This window comes from Myxocyprinus asiaticus, chromosome 37 (assembly GCF_019703515.2).
Source record: "Myxocyprinus asiaticus isolate MX2 ecotype Aquarium Trade chromosome 37, UBuf_Myxa_2, whole genome shotgun sequence".
Lineage (NCBI taxonomy): Eukaryota > Metazoa > Chordata > Actinopteri > Cypriniformes > Catostomidae > Myxocyprinus > Myxocyprinus asiaticus.
Window position 1 is genome coordinate 21905081 of NC_059380.1, and position 26197 is coordinate 21931277.

The window sequence follows — 26197 nt, forward strand, 5'->3', positions numbered from 1 at the left end:
TGCATTTAAAGTCTAGGCCTTCAGTGTGATTCATGCCATTAAGAAAACACAGTTTCACAATGAATAAGACACCTTATTCCTTTGGGCATCATACATTATGTCGCAGCTAACTAGTAATACCAATTGGCATTTTAAAAACACATCCACACACGAAAGCCAGAATTTGAAATGACACTTAATGCTCAAGCAAGATTAATTTTAACTGCAGCATGACTGTTTGTGAAATGAACAGCTCCCGAACAGACATTCAAAAATCATAATTTTTTCATATGAATCTACCAAGGAGGTCTATAATACCTGGAAAAATGTATCTAATAATATTTGCGATTTAAATGTTGCTTGCAATAAATTTATTTTCGTCAGGGTACACGGTTATGCTGCGTTCCATTCAAGTTGGATGTGGGATATTCCTACTTGATATCTCCGATATTCAGAAGATGACATTTAAGGAAACAAAACTGCAACACTCCTGTTAGCTTAGCAGGGGTTTGACTCTCATTAGAGATGTCTCCTAGCCACCCAACTGATAAACAATTCTGCAGCTCTAGCATTTGTGCTTCAGGTGTACGATTATCAAAAGAGATTATAATGTTTTATACACCTGTTTCTGCAGGCATTTGTTAAACAAGCTTTAATATCATGTAATGTGGAAACAAACTCATTTATCGTTATTACTTAATAAAGTGAATGTTTATCACTTACTTTGTGTATCGGCCTGCGTGTCGACATGTTTGTGTGACATCATGCCCCTGCATCTCGGCGGAATTGGAGTTGAGAATTTCTGCACGAGCCTACAAGTTGTAATTCTGACTTCAAGATGCATTCCATTGCACTTTTCCAAGTAGGAAGTTGTAAAATCCGACTTTCTGAGTTGTATGGAACGCAGCACTTCAAAACTTGATCCAACATGCTCAAGCAGCCTAATTTACACTTAGAAACCTCCTGATGTTGCTATAACAATGCAAAAAGCACTTACCAATTTGCTTGAAGTGAAAATCAGTCCTCCTTTCCTGTTCAATAAATTAAGCAATCACACGATCATGCAGAACATCTCGTGTTTTTAAATCCACAAGGATCTCTTTCTCAATGGTGATGTGGCAGTGACAGCCGACTCGTCAGCTAGATCTCACGCTCTTCGCTTTCAAATTACTTACATCACTTAAAGCGTGATTGTGTCACTCAAGGCCAGCTAGAAGGCCTCGACTGGGACATATCCTAAAGATCACACCCACCAAGAACAAATAAATCAATCTGATTGGCTGATGAATCTGACAATCTGACTTTAGTTGTCCATTCATTTGCAGTGTTGAGGGATTCTGTAGAAATTCTGAAGACTTGATGGAGTGGAGCTCAGACTCACACGCTACTTCGGGCATGCAATTTATGAAACATTTGTCACACTTTGCTTGTAAGCATCAAGGAATACATTTTGACTGGATAAACTTTTCGTTTTTCTCTGTTTGTTTGTGGATAAATTAAGAGTGGAAAGCGATTAAAAACACATAGACAAAAAGGTGATTGAGAATGAAACGATGAAAAATATTTATTTATTTGGCATGTTAGGCCAGCAGAGAAGGCTTTGCTGGCCCTGAGAAATCGCCACTGGTGTAACTACAGTATATTCAGTGTAGAAAGAATTTAGATCATTAGTTCTGTACAGTAAGGATAAACTGCACCTTATCTCTGTATTTGGAAGCGTGTTAGGATTATTTAAGTTGTTCTGTATTGTCCATGAGAAATGGATGTGCTTCAGTATTCACGCACGCAATAGGCAGAGCAAAAGGCATTTACACTTAACGTAGATGTTTACATGAATTTATATAGTAGGCACTGATATATTTCAGCACTGATATAAATGCATGCTTATAAACCAAGATCATAAGAGTTACAGAATCACCCTGAAAATGACCATCACCACAACACAGACAAGCTCACTTTATCACAATCGCCAAAACACACCGCAATGAGTTTTCTTAAGATGGAGCTGCAATTCTAATCTTGAAATATCTGCTTGTCTTGGTGTAAAAGGAAGGCATTGCATGACGAAAGAAAGTGTTTGTTTTGGAGCAGTCATGAACTGGACTCGAGTGACAAAGCGCAGTTGTAAAGCTCTCAATAAATTACACATTTATTAAAGCTTATTTAATTAAACCAGCAATGTAACGACAGGAACGTCTCCCATTGTAACTAAGTAAAATAAAAAAAAATTTAATTAGAAATTTACTTGAGTAAGAGTAAAAAGTACCCACTATTAAACCTACTCTTAAAAGAACATTTTCTCAACAAAAAAATGTAGCGCGTTACTACCCACCTCTGATTGGGGGTCACTGGTTTGGCTGAGAGTCTGGGTGTGGGGTGGGGGTGATCTTTGAGTTTGTAAAATTTGAAAAACCCTGAGAATATTGGAATGTACTGAATTGTGAGATTCTTTGCATGCTTTGCCCACCAACTAACTACGACGCAGTTCCTCTTGCTGTTGCTTGCCCCAAGGTGTTAAAGTTTATCATTTTAGCTTGTCATGAATCTAAAACTGCTTACAACTTTAGCCTTACAGGTTCTGTGAGGGTAAAATGTGTGATATGTGGTTAAATGAGAGAGTTTCAGGGTTTCATGAGTATATAAAACACTTGCATTGAGCACTGAAATTCTGCCTAATTTGTTTTATTATTATTCTTTCTGGTTCAGATTCAATATAAGCTTCAAGTTTAATGTGTATGTTTGTGGGATTTTGTTTCTGTCAAGAAATTTTTTGAAGCTCTATTCAAAATAAGTCTTTAGCATGTCTTCGCTAAAATCTAAAAATGGCAAAAAGGGGTCCATTAATGGTTGGGTTACAGTTGAGTAATTTATTATATTATGTGTAGCTGCAAGGCTAAATTTTGTGTAACGTGTTTTTAGGGTCAGAAGGGCAGCACTAAGGGTCGACAGAGCGAGAGAACAGTCCTGCAGTATCACTACACCCAGTGGCCAGATATGGGCGTCCCCGAATACACACTACCTGTACTCACCTTCGTAAGGAAGTCTTCTGCAGCACAGACTCCAGAGATGGGCCCTATGCTTGTGCACTGCAGGTAAAACACAAAACCATAACTGCAGATTGATGGTGGGGTTTAATGGCTTGTAGCAGCCAATAATGTAATAACTACCGTTAATGTAATAATAACTACCGTTAATGTAATAACTGCCAATAACGTATACATTTTCCATTCTTAATGTAATAAAAGTCAATAATGTAATAACTTACCAATAATGTAATAAAATGTCTGAACCAATAACGTAATAACTTTATTACATTATTGGTAATTTATTACATTATCGACTTTTATTACATTAAGAATGGAAAATGTATTAAATTATTATTACATTATTGGCTGCTAATGTTAAACTAAAAGCCCAAGATCCAGCTTTTTTGATTTTGGATCTTGAACTTTAAAGGGATAGTTCACCCAAAAATGAAAATTCTCCCATCATTTACTCACCCTCGTGCCATTCCAGATGTGTATGACTTTCTTTATTCTGCAGAACACAAATTAAGATTTTTAGGAGACTATTTCAGCTCTGTTGGTCTAGACAATGCAAGTGAATGGGTGCACATAAAAAAAGCACATAAAGACAGCATAGAAGTAATCCATATGACTCCAGTGTTTTAATCCATATCTTCAGAAGTATTTTATTTTTCGAAATTCTTCTCCCTGCCCAGTAGGGGGCAATATGCATGAAGAATGTGAATCTCCAAAAACACAAGAAGAAGATTGTGAAAGTGATCTGTTTCTCACCCACACATATCATATCGTTTCGATTTAACTACCGAGTCTTATGGATTATTTTTATGCTGATTTCTGTGATTTTTATTTTTATTTTTTATTTTTTTTTGAGCTACAAAATTTTGTCACCCTTTTGCTTGCATTGTATGGACCAAAAGAGCTGAGAAATTCTTCTAAAAATCTTAATTTATGTTCTGTAGAAGAAAGAAAGTCAATCACATCTGGGATGGCATAAGGGTGATTAAATGATGATGAGAGAATTTTCATTTTTGGGTGAACTATACCTTAAAGCTTTTTGTTTCTTTGAATTTACAATTTGATTTGGTTATTTGAATTTTACAGATTCTGTTTTGTTTTTGATCTACTTGCTTTGAATCAACGCACTCAAGAACTATTTGCTATGTATTATTAGCCACAGAACTTGTTTTTTGAGGTTAATAAACCATTAAACAAGCTTTTGTGATTTTGCCTGTTATGTGCGTGCCTCCCTCAGTGCTGGTGTGGGCAGGACAGGAACTTACATAGCGATCGACAGTATGTTACAGCAGCTGAAGGATAAAGGCTCAGTGAACGTGCAGGGTTTCCTCAAACATATACGCACTCAGAGAAACTACCTGGTCCAAACAGAAGTGAGTCAACCGTGTTTGCCAGGCCAAATCAGTCCTGTGTGTTGTTGTTGTCTAGCTTATCTAATGTGTTTGATTTTCTCTCTCTCTCTTGCTTTAATTTGCATGTCTCTTTGTGATTAGGAGCAGTATATCTTCATCCATGATGCCTTGATGGAAGCCATTCTGGGGAAGGAGACGGAGGTGCCCTTCAGTCAGCTGCACAGTTATGTTAATAGCATCCTGACGCCAGGACCAGGTGGCAAAACACGACTGGAGAAACAATTCAAGGTGGGCACTGGCTCTCTCCTCAGTCTGTGCAGATATCCTCCATCTAATACAAAGTCATTGTAATTAGATTTATTGGAATTAATGAAATTAGATTGAAGATAAGCTAATTACTTTTAGGTTATTATATAGTGTTACTGAGAAAATCCTGCTTTTTTATATTGGGGGCCCCTGGGTTGGCTGAGAGTCTGTTTGGGGGGATCCCTGGGATGTAAATGTTGAAAACCCTTGGGAATTTTGGAATGTGCTGTAATTTTGAAGAGATAGTTCACCCCAAAATGAAAATGTTCTCATCATTTAACCTCATGCCAACCCATATGTATAAGAATACAAACACAAATACAAAAAGAATACAAATTTTTAGAAGAATATTTCAGCTCTGTAGGCCCATGCAATGCAAGTGAATGGGTTCCAAAATTTTGAAGCTCTAAAAAGCACATAAAGGCAGCATAAATACTGAACTGTTTCTTACCCACACATATCATATCACTTCTTAAAATATAGGTTTAACCACTGGAATCTTATAGATTACTTTTATGCTGCCTTTATGTGCTTTTTAGAGCTTCAAATTTTTGGTACCCATTCACTTGCATTGTCTGGACCTACAGAGCTGAGATATTCTTCTAAAACATCTTCGTTTGTGTTCAGCAGATGAAAGAATGTCATACACATCTGGGATGGCATGAAGGTGAGTAAATGATAAGAGAATTTTCATTTTTGAGTGAAATATTCCTTTAAGTGGCTTCCTTTGCACTTTCACACACCAACTATAAAGCAGATCCTCTAGTTGTGGCAAACCCCAAAATGATGAAATCTAATTTTAGCTTGTCATGAATGTCATGGTTGTACACCTTAATGCCCCATGCACATTGTCATCGATTTTGTCTCTAGATATCGCTAGTCTCTGTATTTCTTGTTGCTAGTTGGCGTTCCTACTGCTGTCCCTCTAATGTTATTGGTTGGCTGCACAACTGGCCATAGCTTTAGAAAATCTGATCACAGATGAGCTTGATTGCCAGTAAAACAAATATATCATTCTTATTTGACAAAGAATCGTTGGTTTTGCCTCTAATAATGAACATTTTGCAGGGGAGAGTGCTTTTATATAAACCACAGCTGTGCTCAATGCATCCTATCACGAACAAGACAAACTATCTATTAATGTATGAATTAAACTCACTAATAATGTCAACAATTTCTGGTATATTATCCAGTTTGATAAGAAAACAATTTACTTGGCACTAAAAATTAGCATTCTGGACTGGAAAGTGTTAGAAACTGCAGCAAAACTCAATTCATTATATCAACACAATCAGCTTAATGCCCAAGCCTGGTTCATGTGAATTTCATGAATAAATAAAACATTATTATTGAGCGCTGAAATTCTGCCTTATTATTTTTTTAGGTTCTTTTTGGTTGAGCTTTAATATCTGTGTAAGTAGAATACAACTGGACAAATTTCCAACCTGTTTAATGCATACGTTTGGAGTTGGTGATTGAAAGATAAATTTGATGTATCTTCTACCCCTTTGGGAAAATGTATCAATTATTATCTGTCCCCTGTCCACAGTTGGTGACTCAGTGCAATGTCAGATTTGTGGAGTGTTTCAGCGCTCGAAAAGAGTGTAACAAGGAGAAGAACCGTAACTCTTCTGTCGTCCCATGTGAGTAACACAAATGCAAGCACCTCTCTGCAGTGGTGTAACTACAGGGAGGGCAGGGTGGGCAGACACCCTAGGGCCCGGGGTGAAAGGGGGCCCGTGACGGCTAACCCCCAGAAGAATAAAGGGGCCTGATAGGTTCTTTCCACTGGGGACCGTAAGACCCAAGTTACAACACTGCCTCTCTGTAATGTGACATTAAACAAATTGGGATATTTTATTGAATCTTTGTTGTGTTTTTTGGGGTTCTGGACCCAGGTGTTTCATACTTACTACTACTATGTACTTACATAAAAATTAAAAATAAGCTTTGTACAATGTACAAAACAATGTACTTGTGGATATGTTATTACATTGTACCTGCAAGTAAAGTTACATCTGTAATTACTCTGTTGACCTTAACCTTACCCCTGAACCTGATTCTAACCCATACTCCAACCTTGATTGCAGGAAATTCATTTTGTAGAACAACACATATGTACACATTAAGTACATTTAATCAAATGCTTTATTTTTTATGTCAGTATATAGTAATTCAAGAACCTCAAATAAAGTGGAACCTTTTTTCTTCTACTTGGCCTTGTAATGAGAAGAATGATGTTTATCTTGAGTCGACTATCATTATAGCGTCCAACACATCTTTCAAAAAATGTGCTTGCAGCACTATTTCAGTTAATGAGATCACATCACTAACCTGCTCTCTTTTTCTGCCACCTAATTGGCTGTTTTTGTCCCTCTCAGCGGAAAGAGCACGTGTTGGTCTTGCACCGTTGCCTGGCATGAAAGGCACTGATTACATCAATGCATCTTACATAATGGTAAGCTCCCAGCACCAACACTATGGTTAAACATTAACCTGCCCTGTTTTTTAAACTATCAGTGAATGTACTGGGGAAATGTAAGATTGAGATTCGACCTTCAGAGTAAACATTTAATATGTTTTTTGTGCAAAAAACATGCACAAAACCTCTTAAAACCTGCCCACTGGTTTTAAGAGAGGGAAAAAATACAGTAAACAGCAGTTTTAATAGTTTTATTGATGGCTCAAACAAGTTTTCAGTGAGGAAGTCAGTCATCATAGGATCATACACAAATGTTTAAACTGTGGGTCAGGTACCCCCAATGGTCCATGAAAATATTTCAGAGAAAATTATTATTTTTTTAAATATAAATAGGGTAACATTTGACATTATTACTGTTTCATTCTACTTTCTAAAGACTGGTCGAAAATCATGAGGTTGATTATTTTATTCTATTGACAGCCATAGATTTTAACAGTAAAAAATTAAAGGGATAGTTCACCCAAAAATGATAATTCTCTCATCATTTATTCACCCACATGCCATCCCAGATGTTTATGACTTTCTTTCTTCTGCAGAACACAAAGATTTTTAGAAGAATATTTCAGCTCTGTAGGTCCTCACAATACAAGTGAATGATGACCAGAACGTTGAAGCTCCAAAAAGGACATAAAGGCAGCATAAAAGTAATTCATAAGACTCCAGTGGTTAAATCCATATCTTCTGAAGCACTATGATAGGTGTGGGTGAGAAACAGATAAATATTTAAGTCCTTCTTTACTGTAAATCTCCACCTTTGCCCAGCCCCAGCCAGTAGGTGTCTGAATGTGAAAGTGAAAGTATAGATTTACAATAAAAAATGACTTAAATATTGATCTGTTTCTCACCCACACCTATCATATCGCTTCAGAAGACATGGATTTAACCACTGGATTCTTATGGATTACTTTTATGCTGCCTGTGTGTATTTTTGGACCTTCTTAATTCTGGCCATTATTCTCTTGTATTGTATGGACCTACAGAACTGATATATTCTTCGAAATATCTTAATTTGTGTTCTGCAAAAGAAGGAATGTCATACACATCTGGGATAGCATGAGGATGAGTGAATGATGATGAAATTCATTTTTGGCTGAACTATTCCTTTAAAACAATAGTTTATTTAAAAAAAAAAAAAAAAAAAAATCGTATTTCTAAGGGTTTATCACGCTTTCCTTGCAATGTACAAACTTTCAAGAATAAACTTATGACTTACTTGTGCTATGATTGTACTTGTACTGTGTAAAGCACTGCACAAAAAGATTTGAATTTAAAATGTTTTGCCTCAGGTTTATATATCTAATATTGTGCAGTAAAAAGGTACGCTGTCAACTTAATACAGAGTAATATTTTTACATTTATCACACGGAAAACCATCACACTGAAAAACTGTCCGTTTTTTTAGACTTCATTACCTATGTCTTAAAACACAAATTGATTGTTGTGGCACATTCAATATAGGGATGGGCATTTCTAGTAATTTTGTAGTTGAGAACACATAAAAAATGTGCCGTTTTTTACTGAGTAAAAAGGTTCTAGATAATATACAATCAATTATTTTATTTTAGTGCTATAACAATGTAAAGGCCAATTGTTCAATTTGGCAAACAACATGTTGTCTTTGTAATATCACACTTACTATTTTTTCACACAGTATTAGTTTGACTTTAAACATTAAAATAAATAGTTGGAGGTCCTCGCAAGGGGATCATCATATTTAGGGGTCCTTGCCATCAAAAAGTTTCAAAACCCCTGAACAAGATGATATCCACAAATATAATTTATGTGATTAAAATTAAACTTGGACCAATGAACTATATGGCCCCAAAAGTGATTTAGACACTTAATACACTCTTTTATTTTTAGAAAAGATCTAGCATCAATTGTTGGCAGATGCCTCTTGGTTTGATATTCTTTATCAAATGCAATGACATTCAGTAATTTTTTTAAGTGTGACTTAAGTGTCCAATTGTGCCCAAATACTTTTTGGGGCCATTGTAAATGTGAAACTATGTTGTTTTCCATTACAACAGGGTTACTACCGAAGCAATGAGTTCATCATTACACAGCATCCCTTGCCTCACACCACTAAAGATTTCTGGAGGATGATCTGGGACCACAACGCTCAAATCATCGTCATGCTACCTGACAACCAGGGTCTGGTGTGTATTCAAGACTGTCTGCAGAGTTTCTCTTTGTCTTATTGACATCCTACTTTTCAGGAGGAGAGCTCAAGCTGATGTTGTAGTCTGTGCTCTCAAGGTCAACTGATGACTCAGTGTTTTGAGAAATGAATGATGAGAATTGTTTTTAAGTACGTTATCCTTTCTAAAAAGCATTTTGTTTCGTTGTTCAGGATGGATGCTTCCCACGTATATAAAACTCCTTTTTCTCACTGATTTCTTTGTTTCCTGCAGGCGGAGGATGAGTTTGTTTATTGGCCAAGTCGAGAGGAAGCCATGAACTGTGAGGCGTTTACAGTCACTCTCATCAGTAAAGACAGACTCTGTCTCTCCAATGAGGAGCAGATCATCATTCATGACTTCATCCTAGAGGCCACACAGGTGTGTGTGTGTGTGTGTGTGTGTGTGTGTGTGTGTATGTGTGTGGGCGGGTTTGGGTGGTTTTTTTAGGTTACAAACGTAATTACAAGGGTATAATGTTATAAATGTGGTTTATGAAGACATTTCTAGTGTCCCCATAATTCAAATCGCTTAAAAAACATGTTAAACAATGTTTTATTGAAAATGTAAAAATGCAGAAAGTTTTTTGTGAGGGTTAGGTTTAGGGGTAGGGTTAGGGTTAGGGGATAGAATCTATAATTCTTACAGTATAAAAATAATTATGCCTATGGAGAGTCCTCATAAGGATAGCGTGTGTATGTTGATGTGTGCTGTCACTATTGATCAATCTGGAAATGCAACAGATTATTTTAGTGGCTTTTAATTATCTATCCAAAAATTTTGGACAGGATGGCTTGACTTTGTTTTTCATGCTCTTAAAAAGCATTTTATTTAAAGGTTTATGGATAAAATGCTAGTTTTGTTTACTAATTAAAACTGTGCAAATGTATGAATTTATTTACAAAACTAAAAATTCAGTGTGGATCTATTGGACCTGATAATAAAGGAAAAGCAGATGACAAGTGGCCAGCATACATGGCAACTCCTTCCATACTGTTTTAAAAACAACCCTAACCTAACCCTAACCCTAACCTTTTTTTTAAATGACAGTACTCTGTGCTAAGGGTGGTTGACACCAGTTGCAGTGTTACCAGATCTCTCAAGAAAAAAAATGGATCTGGGGGCATATTACAGAAAACTTCCTATCTTAAGTCTTAAGTTAAGATCTGATCAGTTAAGTTAGGATTGTTCACAAATTCATATTACAGAAGCAAATCTTAACTTGATTTAGGATTCTTATCTTATCTTACTTAATCTTATATTATCTCTAGTTAGGAAATCCTAAACCGCTCCATCGAGTTCGATAATCAACTCTTATGTCTGTTACTAAGCAGCTAACGATGTGCAAACGGCTGCTGTGAATGAAACATTAAACATTAGATGAAAATGGAGAAACAAAATTGACACACTTTTAATTTCAAGGCTGCTGAAATAAAAATTTTGATAACTGCATTATCCTATTTTGTGGGAGTCTGTAATTATTTATGTGTTTTGTCATCATAGGGACTTCCAAAAAAATGTACACAAGCAAACATCGCTGTTCTTCCTTTTGTATCACTAATAAATGTAGGGCCATTCTCGGACAGTGCAGTAGTAATGATACATAATATTGTAATGTGATTGTAATTGTTGGCTTTTAAATAAGTTTCAGTTAGGATGCCAGACACTTCTTTAAGATTTTTGACAAGTTAGGATGCTTCTGTAATACTCTTTGTAGTTAAGATAAGATATTGCACTTAGGAAATGTTATTCTGCAATAGCTTTTGTCCTAAATGAGATCCTTACTGAAATTGTCATGGTAACCAATAGGATCTTTCTGTAATACACCCCCATGTTCTGGAAAAACAAGCTCAAAATAAGGGAAAGCAAGCAATTCAGGTTTTTTTTCCCATGTGGGAGAATTATCAGCATAGAAATCATGACAGGCAAAGTATACAGTAGCCTATAAAATACAATACATGTATTCTTAATATTAAATATATCCCCATTTATATAATATTTAAAGTCTCTCTCACTGCTTGGGTATGTTTGGTCTAAACGTCTTATTAATCTTATGCGGGCCAAATGTTTTTATTTTAAACATTTAATGATTATTTCATAATTGTTTAATTATTTTGTATTACTATTAGTACAGATCTGCTTATTGGTCAAAGCCCGGCAGCATCAAATCTGTATTAATGCATTATATCTAACAATAATTTAGTGAAGACTTGGAAACAACTTTTTAATCTCAATATTTTTCCTTGCATCGGGATTAATCATGCATGTAAATGCAGTAATTATATATATATATATATATATATATATATATATATATATATATATATATATATATATATATATATATATATATACCCTGACGGCCAAAAGTTTGGACTAATGTACAGATTTTGCTGTTTCAGAAGGAAATTGGTACTTTAATTCACCAAAGTGGCATTCAACTGTATAGTTGACATTAAGTATAGTCAGGACAATAATGATGTAAAAAACACCACCATCACTATTTGAAAAAAGTCATTTTTGATCAAATCTAGACAGGCCCCATTTCCAGCAGCCATCTCTCCAACATCTTATCCTTGAGTAATCATGCTTAATTGCTAATTTGGTACTAGAACATCACTTGCCATTATATCAAACACAGTTGAAAGTTATTTTGTTTGTTAAATGAAGCTTAACATTGTCTTTGTGTTTGTTTTTGAGTTGCCACAGTATGCAATAGACTGGCATGTCTTAAGGTCAATATTAGGTCAAAAATGGCAAAAAAGAAACAGCTTTCTCTAGAAACTCATCAGTCAATCATTGTTTTGAGGAATGAAGGCTATACAATGCTTGAAATTCCCCCAAAAAACTGAAGATTTCATATAAAGGTGTACACAACAGTCTTCAAAGACAAAGGACAACTGGCTCTAACAAGGACAGAAAGAGATGTGGAAGGCCAGATGTACAACTAAACAAGAGGATAAGTACATCAGAGTCTCTAGTTTGAGAAATAGACACCTCACATGTCCTCAGCTGACAGCTTCATTGAATTCTACCCGCACAACACCAGTTTCATGTACAACAGTAAAGAGAAGACTCAGGGGGCAGGCTTTATGGGAAGAATTGCAAAGAAAAAGCCACTTTTGAAACAGAAAAACAGAAAAACAAAAAGAAAAGGTTAGAGTGGGCAAAGAAACACAGACATTGGACATCCGATAATTGAAAAAGAGTATTATGGATCTTAACCCCATTGAGCTTTTGTGGGATCAGCTAGACTGTAAGGTGCGTGAGAAGTGCCTGACAAGACAGCCACATCTATGGCAAGTGCTACAGGAAGTGTGGGGTGAAATGTCACCTGAGTATCTGGACAAACTGACAGCTAGAATGCCAAGGATCTGTATAGCTTTCATTGCTGCACATAGAGGATTTCTGATGAGATCTCTTTGAAGTAGTTTAAAAAATTCAAATTGTAATAGTAGTTTTTCACGTTATTAATGTTCTGACTATACATTGTGATCAGTTTAATGCCACTTTGGTGAATAAAAGTACCAATTTCTTTCATGACAAAATCTGTAAATTATTCCAAACTTTTGGCTGCCAATATATACACATACATACATACATACATATATATATATATATATATATATATATATATATATATATATATATATATAGTCTATTTAATGAGTTCATCCAGTGCGATTAGTTTTATAAAAAATAACGCGTTCAAAAAAAATGAACTCAATCATTCCTGAATAAGGAAGATTCCTGAGAAATTCAAGCTTGTAGTACCAATTGTTTGCTCCAGGGGGCAGTAAGCGAAACTTCAGCTGTGTGGGCAGCGCGCTTATTCAGAGAACAAAACAACCCTTCAGCAGACAGTACACGAGCATGCGTTCTTGTGTTCAAAACTCAGCTTGATGGAGAACAAATCAGGACTAAGGGATCTCAAGACGTGTTCTTCTTAGTATTAAACTACGTTTATCTTGAAACAGCGACCTAAAAATGGTATGTTTATGACGCAGCGCAACCAAAGTGAGACGTTCCAAAAGCATTCGTCAGAAAAATAAATAAATAAAAACAAATCTTTCGTCTGATGCAGGTGTACATTGACGGGTCCTTTGAGAAGCCCTAATAATAAATCTCTTACTGACTGACAAATGAAATTGCAAAATGGATTGCTGTGAACTGTATGCCAGTGATTGGCTTATGTTCAGTAAAATGCAATTAAACAATACATTGTATTCTAAAGCCGCTTTTTTGTATTGTTTTATAATACTTAACTCCACAAGAATTTATTAATTTGAAATGTTATGAATTTTAATTATCTGAATATTTTGTATAATATTTTATATATATATATATATATATATATATATATATATATATATATATATATATATATATACACACACCAATCAGCCACAACATTAAAACCACTTGCCTAATATTGTGTAGGTCCCCCTCGTGCGGCTAAAACAGCGCCATCCCGCAAATCAGAATAGCATTCTGAGATGCTATTCTTCTCACCACAATTGTTCAGTGCAGTTATTTGAGTTACCAAAGACTTTGTCAGTTCGAACCAGTCTGGCCATTCACTGTTGACCTCTATCATCAACAAGGCATTTCCATCAGCAGAACAGCCCCTCATTGGATGTTTTTTGGCACCATTCTGAGTAAATTCTAGAGACTGTGGTGCGTGAAGATCCCAGGAGATTAGCAGTTACAGAAATACTCAACCAGCCCATCTGGCACCAACAATCATGCCATGGTTCAAAGCACTGAGATCACATTTTTCCCCATTCTGATGGTTGATGTGAACATTAACTGAAGCTCCTGACCCGTATCTGCATGATTTTATGTACTGCACTGCTGCCACTCAATTGGCTGATTAGATAATCGCATGGATGATTGTTGGTGCCAGATGGGCTGGTTTGAGTATTTCTGTAACAGCTGATCTCCTGGGATTTTCAGGCACAACAGTCTCTAGAATTTACTCCAAATGCTGCCAAAAACAAAAAACATCCAGAGAGCGGCACTTCTGTGGAAGACGGAAGCGCCTTTTTGATGAGAGAGGTCAGTGGAAAATGGCCAGACTGGTTCGAACTGACAAAGTCACCTGGTCATATAAAGAGTTGATGGAGACCTGGAGAGGCCTTCAAGCCACAGTTTCTTGAACCCACTGTGAGATTTGGTGGAGGATCAGTGATGATCTTGGGGTGCTTCAGCAAGACTGGAATCGGGCAGATTCGTCTTTGTGAAGGATACATGAATAAAGCCATGTACATGGTTATCCTGGAAGAAAACTTGCTTCCTTCTGCTCTGACAATGTTCCCCAACTCTGAGGATTGGTTTTTCCAGCAGGACAGTGCTCCATGCCACACAGCCAGGTCAATCAAGGTGTGGATGGAGAACCACCGGATCAAGATCCTTACATGGCCAGCCCAATCTCCAGACCTGAACCCCATTGAAAAGCTCTGAAATGTGATTGAGAGGAAGATAGATGGCCACAAGCCATCAAACAAATCCGAGCTGCTTGAATTTTTGTGCCAGGAGTGGCATAAAGTCACCCAAGAGCAATGTGAAAGACTGGTAGAGAGCATGCCAAGACACATGAAAGCTGTGATTGAAAATCAGGGTTATTCCACCAAATACTGATTTCTGAACACTTCCTCTGTTAAAACATTGGTGTAGTGTAGTTTAAACATGAATATGAACTGGTTTTCTTTGCATTATTCGAGGTCTGAAAACACTGCATCTTTTTTGTTATTTTGACCAGTTGTCATTTTCTGCAAATAAATGTCCTAAATGACAATATTTTAATTTGGAATTTGGGAGAAATGTTGTCAGTACTTTATAGAATTAAACAAAAAAATAATAATTTTACTCAAACACATACCTATAAATAGTAAATCCAGAGAAACTGATAATTTTGCAGTGGTCTCTTAATTTTTTCCAGAGATGTATATTTATATATATATATATATATATATACACTAATCAGCCTCAACATTAAAACCACTGGCAGGTGAAGTGAATAACATTTATTAAATCGTTACAATGGCACCTATCAAGGGGTGGGATATATAAGGCAGCAAGTGAAGAGTCATTTCTTGAATTTCATGTGTTGGAAGCAGGACAAATGGGCAAGAGTAAGGATCTGAGCGACTTTGACAAGGGCCAAATTGTGATGGCTAGATGACTGGTTCAGAGCATCTGTAAAACAGCAGGTCTTGTGGGGTGTTCCCTGTATGCAGTGGTTAGTACCTACCAAAAGTGACCCAAGGAAGGACAACCGGTGTACCGGCGACAGGGTCATGGGCGCCCAAGGCTCAATGATGTGCGTGGGGAGCGATGGCTAGCCCGTCTGGTCCGATCTCACAGAAGCCCTAATGTAGCACAAATTGCTGAAAAACTTAATGCTGGCCATTATAGAAAGGTGTCAGAACACAGTGCATCGCAGCTTGCTGTGTTTGGGGTTGCGGCACAGAGTGCCCATGCTGAGTGCCCATGCTGACCCTTGTCCACCACTGAAAGTGCCTACAATGGGCATGTGAGCATCAGAACTGGAACGTGGAGCAATGGAAGAAGGTGGTCTGGTCTGATGAATCATGTTTTCTTTTTAGATCATGTGGACAGCCGAGTGTGTGTGTGTCATTTACCTGAGGAAGAAATGGCTGCAGGATGCACCATGGGAATAAGGCAGAACTGCGGAGGCAGTGTGATGCTCTGGGCAATGTTCTGCTGGGAAACTTTGGGTCCTGGCATTCATGTGGATATTACTTTGACATGTACCACCTACCTAAAGATTGTTGCAGACCATGTACACCCCTTCATGACAACAGTATTCCCTGATGGCAGTGGCCTCTTTCAGCAGGATAATGCGCCCTGCCACACTGCAAAAATTGTTCTGGAATGGTTTGAGGAACATGACAAAGAGTTCAAGGTGTTGGCTTGGCCTCCAAATTCCCCAGATCTCAATCCAACTGAGCATCTATGGGATGTGCTGGACCAACAAATCCAATCCATGGAGGCCCTCCTTCGCAGCTTACAGGACTTAAAGGATCTGCTGCTAACGTCTTGGTGCCAGATACCACAGTACACCTTCAGAGGCCTTGTGGAATCCATGCCTCGACAGGTCAGAGCTGTTTTGGTGGCACAAGGGGGCCCTACATAATATTAGGCAGGTGGTTTTAATGTTGTGGCTGATCGGTGTATATATATGTACTGTATAGATAGTTGTCTAAAAGCTTTTCAGCATCTCACAGAAGGCTACATCCACAATGTGCATGAAGGCCAAGAAATGTGTGATGCAGCAGTTTTCTTCAGAATCAAAGCACATGTTTAACATGTTCAACTAAAAAGAGAGAAGCCTAATTTTTTGGGGTAACAGGCAGTGGTGTAGTTCCAAAAATGTACTTTGATAAACCATTTAGACTTTGGTTTCGTGAAAACAATTTATCGGAACAAAGTTAACCGGTTAGTAACCGGTTATGTTCTGCAAAAAATATATTTCATTTTCATTCCTTGGAACGTTTTCAGTCCCTGTTTAAAAGTGTCCCAGGAAGATACCTAATGAAGTTGATTGAAATAATCTCCAGAGTGTGCTGAGCAGTGATCTAGACAAAGGGTGGCTTCTTTGAAGATGCTAAAGTTTAGGATATTTTTTATCTGTTTAAAATTTTTGGTCACTACCAAACACCCATACTTCCATTTGTGTTATTTCATAATACTGATGACTTTACTATCATTCTAAAATATTTTTGATAAAGCATACACAAGTATCTCACTCTTTTTGTCTCTCTCTCTCAGGACGATTATGTTTTAGAGGTTCGCCATTTTCAGTGTCCAAAATGGCCAAATCCTGATGCTCCCATCAGCAGCACCTTTGAGCTCATTAACGTCATCAAAGAAGAGGCTATGACCAGAGACGGACCCACGATAGTGCACGATGAGTGAGTGCTGATCACTTTCAAAGAAAAATGTGGCTCTTTTAATCAACAATTTTGCTTGGGGTACCTGTAGATTCTCAGTGTAAAGTGATAACTACTGTTGGCTTTAGAGTTTGGCATGAGACAATCAAGTTTCCCAATCAATTGAAATAAATTAACATGAATTGGCCAAATCCCAACGCTATTTAAAAGTGCAGAATTAACAGAAGTACTTCTTTTCGTGGATTATTATAGTATTACTACTAGTATAACTGTAGTATTACCATAGTTATTTGGACATGGTATCATGTTAATACCATGGATTTTCGACATGTACAATGGTAACATCCTGGTATTCTTTGAAGTAAATTGGAGGACCATTGGAGTATCTGCCATTTTATTTATATATATGGTAATCATTCAGTCCCATTGTATAGGCCTATATCAAAGTATTATGATACCATCTAATAACATCACTGTACCATTGTACCACCAAAGTTAGTGTACTTAGCACAAGTAAGCAAATTGTGATCCAGCCATATGCATTCTCAAATGTACCCCTTAATACTTTTTGGCCATCCATCAATATCAACTCATTCAGGAGTTTGGATGGAGGCTTCAATTCAGTCTCAACTTTCACTGTAAAGAAAAAAGATTCATTTAAGACCTCAAAAAGTTCAGATTTCTTCCACCCAGAAGTAGCTGTGTATCAAACACCAGGGAAACCGTGAGTGCAGAAATAGCTCCACTGGAGAGGCAGGTCTTCACTTCTGTCACAGCTTCAGCTGGAGGAGCATTTGACTGACTAGCATACTATATCTTCAGCGGTAATGAACTAAGACAGCCATCTTTTGGAAACCTGTTAGGGATGATACCATAGTAACATTACACACTTTGAAAAGCTCAATTAGTCCACCTTGCTTCATCAGTTGAAGCAACCAGGCCTCATTAAAATAATAAATAAACATGAAGTGGCCATTGTTGGTCATTTTGTTGTAAAGTGATCTCTGTTGATTTTAAGGGACTCTCGTTAGAGCTAATTGCATCACAGCACCTTAGGGTGTTGAACAATGGAAACAGGAATGGATTTGATTCCTATAGACATAGACATGGGGTTTATAATGTGAGACATTGCACCACCTTCAGAGATTGAAAGAGAGAAATTGAACTCATTTGTAGACATAGAAGTTTTACTCTGTCACATGTAGGCTACTCCAAATGGAAGCACTAACATCACACATAGGACATAATCTCTGTATAAAACGCAATGAGACATTTTAAATATGGTGTATTTTAGTAAATATTACGTGTTAGACATACAGGAAGTGCTCACTGTTATGGTTATGTTAATTGACAGATTAAAGGCTTGTTCACACCAAGCCCAAATGTTTGGCACTAAAACCATGCACAACAAGATTTTAAAAAGAAACCATTTTTATGAACTCCTTTGTGCAGAGTCTGAGATATTGTGCTACAATGATAGTCATTTTATTATATTTGGAGACTAGGTTGTTTTTTTTTTAATGTTCAGAAGCCGATAAAGGTATAGAGGCTATATTTAGGCAATGATGAATATTGGGCTTGGTGGCTGCCCTTCGAAAGGTCAGTGGCAAACTGGGTCAAAGTTGAATTTGTTTTACTTGGATTACACTTGACCTGCATGCAATGCGGCATTGGAGATAATGCTGTAGCTTGATGCTTTGCTGCTCAATGCATTGAGTTCAATGCATTGAGGAGCATTAAAGCAAGTCATGTTAAAGGGCCTTAAGACTTAAGTGTGAATGGACCTTGAGGTGCAAGATCAGGTTTAGGCTAAGATTAGGTTTACAGTTTTGATTATAGGAATACATGAAAATTTTGTCATTTATTTACTCACTCTCGTGTTGTTCTAAACCTGAATGACTTTCTTTTTTCTGCAGAAGACAAAAGAAGATTTTTTTCAAGGATGCTCTATTCGCTGATTTCAGTACAATAGTAGTTGAATGTAACTCACTTTAAAGCTTATTAAAGGACCCAAATGTGTCATAAAATTAGTTCTTGCTACTTGTGCGTCATATTTTTGTTTAATGACATTGCATGATGAACAGAAAAAAATTGAAGTCGTTATTCACTCTGCTCAAACCATTGATCATCTCTTGTAAACAGAGCACAGATAAAAAATATGGCAACACATCAATAATATCAAACCTCATTGGTTCTTGCGCATCTCCTGACCAAATGTTATGACACAAGAAAGTGATATTTAATGATATTGATGTGTCACCATATTTGATTTGTGCTCTGTTTATAGCAGTTGCTCAGTGATTTGATTTGAGAATGAATAATGGCTGAAAAGTTATATGGTTTAGAATGACATTAGGGTGAGTAAATAATGACTGAATTTTCATTTTGGGGCGCATTATTCCTATACAGTAAGATTAGTGCTAGGTTTTAGACATCAACATTTTGTTGTTTTATCTTTTTTAGATTTATTGTTTATCTAATTGTTTAACGTTATCATTTGTGTGTCCGTTTGTGTGCAGGTTTGGAGCAGTGTCTGCTGGGATGCTGTGTGCTCTTACCACACTGTCACAGCAGCTGGAGAGTGAAGGAGCCGTGGGCGTCTACCAGGTGGCCAAGATGATCAACCTCATGAGACCTGGAGTCTTTACCGACATTGTGAGTGTTTATATTGAGTATCAGGTTTGAACTTGTCATATTGAAAAAGTGTGGAGCTCAGTCATTTAGAGAAGGAAATACTTCTTTGCTTATCACCAATTCAGCTTATTGTCCAGGATGTTAAAATGTATCTCTGGAATACTGTTTTTGTGGCCAGCAGGCACGGGCAAAGGGGGTGGCTCTAGGGGCTTGAGCCCCTGTCCTTTTGCTGAGGTGCCCCTATGACAGAGAGGTGGCCTAACAGCGGTGAAATTACGTTGTTGTTTTTTTACGCGTAATGTATGTAGGGGTGTAAAAATGGAATTTAATAATCAATTCTAATGACTATAATAATACCCAGTGTGTTACAGAGGCTGTCTCAGATTACATGCGTACTCTCACAACAGACGTGGGGCGTGTGACTGAGGAAACAAATGCACACTTTAAATTAAGAAAGTTTAGTTCGGATATCTGCTTCGTTGTTCATAATTGCGTGCGTCTATGAAAGCAAAATAAGTTTGTTGTTGTTCTTTTCTACCCAATTACTACATATTATGCACATGGAATATTTAGAAAATCCACTTGGAAAGGTAGGCGATACTATACTGCACCTTTATTTGCGATTATTATTTGTCCTTAACGTGTTACATGCCATTAAGTTTTTAATTCTGAGCCTGCATGGCATAAATATCAGACTTACCTGCCTGTATAGATGACAGATACAAATGCAAATCAATTATACATAATCAGCAGTCTACTTACCGTCTGTTTGAGGCAGTTTGCATAAAGTCAGACATGATTTTATCCATTATTTATATTGGCTTAATAATTACCGTAATAACTGTGTTATTTATTTATTTTATTCCGAACCAAACATACCTGTACTCCAAAAATACAAAGAATTTTTGAAAAATATTTTGAATCCTCTTAGTTGTGTATTCTTCTGTTCAACACAATGCATTATGCATTTATTTCTTATCCACAATTACGTTTTTGAATCAGTGAATTTAGCCTAAACCCAGGTGTTTATATATATATATATATATATATATATATATATATATATATATATATATATATATATATATATATTTTTTTTTTTTTTTTTCTTTTTTTTGGAACATCGTTATTAATACAAAATAATTAAATGGAATAATATGACTAATTATTAGGCATAATATTTTGATACATTAACAGGCCTTCCTACTACATTGAAAATAAGTGTCATTAATTTGATTAGTTAAGCATTAAAACATAACAAAGGGTTAAAAAAAAAAAAATTATAGCAAAAATAATACTCATTCTTAGGGTTAGGGATATGAACAAGCTAACCTTAAGTATTAAGATTTGTCATGCAACTCATTCCATACCATTTGTGCTAAAATCATGAATGATACCTCATATTGTGCAGCTTGTTCAAGAGTGGTGTGCTATTACTTTTCTTAACTATTTTTGCCTGGGTGACGACAAAACATCCCGTAGACTTCCCAAGCCATATCTTGGGACTCTTTTGACTTGGAGGCAGTAGATAAACACTTAGCAATAGCCTAGTCTAATCTAGTATAATCAAAAATGTAATTGTTGTTCAGAACATTCCTCTCTGCCTCATTCTGAAGTCCATGTGTATGTGTTCTGTCTCTTAGGAACAGTATCAGTACCTTTACAAAGCTATGCTCAGCCTGATAAGCACTAAAGAGAATGGATGCAGTCCCATGTCCCTGGACAGAAACGGCAGTATGGCAATGTCTGATGAATCGGATGCCGCGGAAAGCCTGGAGTCCCTCGTCTGAAGCCCCTGAACAGGCGCGAAGAGGCACTTAATCTAACTTTGTAAAACGTCAAGGACTAAGACAGACTTTTTCTGAGGCCTTTTTTGTCAGAACTCTTGGTTAAAAGAATAACCTGATTACTTTTTTACACTTACAAAAAGTTTTTGATATTTATTTTTTCGCCATTTTATGTCTTAATGTTATCCTACTGAACATTTGCACCAACGTTTTTGAGTTCACAACAAGCGAAACAAAACGAAACACAGTTCTGTCTAGTTTGCACTATGAAAATATCAGTGTTACTGCCTATTCCACCATCTCAGTCACTATCAGTCACTCTGTCTCACTGTAATTCATTATATCTCACTTTCACACCCCTTATTTTGACATTCCATAATAAAGCTTCTCTCTGAGGCTTTAGAAATAATCACTGCAAACAAAAAATGTCATCCACACACACCTCAAAAGCTGAAAGAAGATTAAATCTGTGTCCAAAGTTCTACTTGCGTTGCTCAGCGAAGACCCACCATAAAGCTTCGTCAAATTCGAGCAATATGTTCGTTTTGCTTTGTTTGTTTGCTTTGTTAATTTTCCTCTCCCCACAAAATATCTCTTTACTTATTATGCTTCTACTCAAAACCTATTATCGTTTTGAAAGGTGGTATTGACACAGCTACTGTGAAATTTTGTATGATTCATATTCCGCTTTTAATATATATGAATATATCGTATATCATGATAACTTGTGCTTTTGTAAATGTTAACTGTCTCGATGAGTAGCCATCACAGTTTCTGGTAATGCTTGGTTAAGGGACCTGCCACTTTGTAGGCGGTACAGAGCCTATGACCTCTCTAGAACCCCCTGCTGGTTTGATTTCTCCATTGCTTTATGCTGCAAGCTGCAACTTTTGTCTCTTGAGCGCAACAAGAGATTATTTAGCAGAGATGGGCCACTTCTATGAAAATGAATGGGAGAAATTGGAATAGCCAATGGATGTAGAAAGGAAGTCCTGCCTTTCAGTTAAAAGAGCCAATCACCTTTTAGATACAGACATCGCCTGTCAATCATCTCGACAACGCGCATGCGCATTAGCTATACAGGCTGAGAATGTTGCGGTTTTGTAGCGTAATCTTAGGTAAAGAAGCACAATTTATGATACCAGTGTTGTCAGAATTTTACAGCTGTTTTGAAATATGTCCTGTGATCGTAATCTTTACCAACCGTTTAGGAAATTTCGATCTTTTCCCATTCAAGTAGATAGGAGCTGCACTGGCATGACTGGAAATAGCCTCCTGAGAGCGTTCCAAAGATGGCCGACAGTGGACTTTCTAGAAAGACTTTGGTGCAACTGAATAGGTAATGACATTATGTGAATCATTTCTTATACTCATAATGTAGGAATGAATTCTCTGCCCATGTCATTTTGTAATATTTTACAACTCTGTTTTGTTCTAATTGTTTTAACTCCTCACTATCATAAGCCATCCCATAACTTTGAGAATAATGTATACAAGTCTCTCGATGCCTTCTGTACAGTCTCATTTCACCTCTGCAGGTATGTGTGTGTGTGTGTGAGAGAGAGAGAGAGATATTGGTATGTATTATGTAGTATTGACTGGTTTTACTCAAAAAAGTATCCACATGAAACTATAGACTCAATCCAAACATTTCTACACTAAACATAACACATTAACATAATTAAGTCAAGTTTTGTCCCCAAATTACACAAGGAAAACTTCTCTCATGCCATGTAATACAATGGCCTTGCTAACAGAAGACAAATGGGAGACTCGTGATTCATGAATTTTTACCAAAGACTACAACCATCATTCACTTTAATCATAAAAATCTGTTGGCAAGTCTTTATTTTTAATATTGGATAAAGTAGTTTTAAGAAGAATGTTTTGGTAGTGTCTAGAGAAAATCATTACAAACTGTTGAAAACGATGAGCCTAATAATGGGTGAAATAATGTTTTGTTTTGTTTCATTTTGTTTCCTTGCCAAAATTCTCCACTAAAATTTTGTTTGGTTGACAGGTCATTGTTATTTTGTTTTTGATAATGCAATTACATTAAAGTTTTTGAGAATGTATACTAATGCTAATCTTTGGATGTGGAAAAAAGTAAGCTGTTGAATTTTTGTTTGTCTTTTTAAATGTTTTGATGACAGTGATGACGTCATGATGTTAAGATGGAGAGGACACACATAAGTGTTTATTCAGTTCATGTCTTGTTTCTCCTAAAAATGAGGCTAAAAATTAAGTCACATCTCTCCAACATTTGGGGTAATTTTCTGACTTTGCTTGTATATCATGTAAGGTAATTGGAGGTGACATGTTGCATTTTAAATTCTTTTCTAACATTAATGTCTTTGGTGTTTTCCTTTTCTTGACCTAGCATTTGCGTATGCAAAAATGTTTGCATTATCATGTAAGAAAATGTACATATATTTTATTGCCTTGTTAACCCCTCGTTAAAGCTTTTATCCTGATATATAGCCACAAACTTTATATTTTCATATAAAAATTTAGTTTTGTGTTTTTTGTGTTTAATTCTCACATTGAGTTGTATGGTTACTGAAAAATGTCCCCGATTCATTAAGCAGCTGGCTGACATCACATTCCAACACATGCTGACACACTCACGTCAATCATAAACTAAGGCAGTGATTGTGGTATTTTATTTTATTTTTTCTTATTTTATTTGAATCTAGTTAAAATCAGTTTATTTGTCCAGAAGTGCAATAGAATAGCTATTGTAAGTCAAAGAATAATTTTCTCCCTTACAAAGCAGGTGGGTATCACCATCGCATCCTCTTTTTGTAACCTGGAATTAATAACACAAAGCGAAAGAAAAAATTGTTTTGTTTTTTGTTTTCTTTAAAGCTATATCGAAGCATTCTATTATAGTGTTATTTAATATGTAAATTGTATTGCTATACATAAAATAAAATATGCGTTTTGATGTACTTTAAGTAGATCTCCATGTGGAGTGAGTGAGTCTGTTTGTATTTGATGTGTGAGATTTGTACTTAATTAGTTTTATATTGCGATTACAAAAATTTTTATATCAAACTTGCTGAATGGACTACAGTGCAAATATTTATTTTTGTTCATTGTTTTCATTGCAGTGAACCACAGAATAACAGGAGCACAAAAGTAGTAGTATGCCACAAAACAAGCAGCGAGTTATAACCTTAATTTTTTAGCACCTTACAAAATAAAGTTAAAAATGCCAAATAACTCTTTCTGAGATGTTAACTCAATGGCGCTCACTAGTACACACATGTTCTATTTGGAGCATTTTGTCTTATTTTGATTGCAATTTTGAAGTGTAACACTGCCTCCCATTGTTCACATTTTAGGTTTTAATAGTCCTTCTGGCAGTTTTGTGTATTGTTTTTCCCTTTGCTCTCTGAAAATAGTCTGAATGGTCCAAATTGCTGTAATTATTACAATATCTGATTTAGCTTTCCACCACTATAGATTTAAATCAGGACAAATGCTGATGGACAAAAATCATGGGGAGACAAAACTAATTATGTGTTGGAAGCCATTAACAATGCAAAGGACAAAGCAAAGTTAATTACTAAATGAAACAATACACAGACAAAAGGACTGTCAGATTGCGTGTTTTTAACGTCCAAACTTTACTGATTGTTTTGTGGATGTGGTTATTTGGAGTAATTTTTAACAGTGTTTTTTGGAAGGGAAAGTTATGACTTCTACTACCTAACAAAGTACATCACAGAATTGTTTATTACCACAGTAGAACATAAATTTTTGTAATGCTTGCAGCAAGTAAAGTGTACAGTGGTCCCAAAATGTCAGGCATTAAAAGTGTATTCATTTCCATTGCAGTAGATACAAAATATCAAACCAAATGACATCAGAAAACAAATGGACCTTTTCTCAGAATTAATTGGCTTAAAACAAATGTTTAGTGTTTTTGTCTTTAAAATAAATGCCATTTAGTTAATTTTAATATAATGCAAAGATATTTATGCCTTTTTAATGTGTACCAATATTTTGGCAGCCACATACTTTTACTGCATCTTTCATATTGATCTGTAACTGTACTCTTACATTGCCAAATATGGCAGGTTGGTTTTGAAGGGGTGTTTCTCTAAGCAGGATCAAAACAAGCCAAAACAAACCTTGCCATTGTCATAAATGTAAACTACTGTCTTTTCATTTGAGGTTGTAGTCTACATCAAACAAATCAAATAATGCATCATATCAATCATAACCTAAACTGGACTATTTAAGTCATATTTACCTCTTTTATATCTATCTAATCTGTGTTTTATAAATCCCCACTGTTATTATTTTTTCATGATTTAAGGCATTCAACATGCAGTGCTGTTCAAAAGTCCATAATGAAAACCTGGATATAAACAGGATGTTTTAGGATTTTGAAAAAAAGGTTAAACACAGAAACATAATTATGTAAAATGTTGATGAAATATTAAAGGTTCTGCACTATCAAATCAGGCTGGGACAGCATGGATCATCAGGACTTGTGGATCCATGCCAGC

General features: G+C 36.2%; 1 protein-coding gene across 1 annotated transcript in view; it reads left to right on the forward strand.

Annotated features, from left to right (window-relative positions):
* LOC127427632 (receptor-type tyrosine-protein phosphatase gamma-like) overlaps window positions 1-24628 on the forward strand; it is a 375831-nt gene extending 351203 nt beyond the window's left edge. The window contains exons 20-29 of the mRNA XM_051675308.1: window positions 2899-3071; window positions 4258-4393; window positions 4514-4660; window positions 6228-6321; window positions 7060-7136; window positions 9191-9319; window positions 9575-9721; window positions 17135-17277; window positions 19776-19911; window positions 21534-24628. Coding sequence (XP_051531268.1) covers window positions 2899-3071; window positions 4258-4393; window positions 4514-4660; window positions 6228-6321; window positions 7060-7136; window positions 9191-9319; window positions 9575-9721; window positions 17135-17277; window positions 19776-19911; window positions 21534-21680 — 1329 coding nt within the window. The 3' untranslated portion in view covers window positions 21681-24628. The remainder of the gene's footprint in view (window positions 1-2898; window positions 3072-4257; window positions 4394-4513; window positions 4661-6227; window positions 6322-7059; window positions 7137-9190; window positions 9320-9574; window positions 9722-17134; window positions 17278-19775; window positions 19912-21533) is intronic.
* The last annotated feature ends 1569 nt before the right edge of the window (window positions 24629-26197 follow it).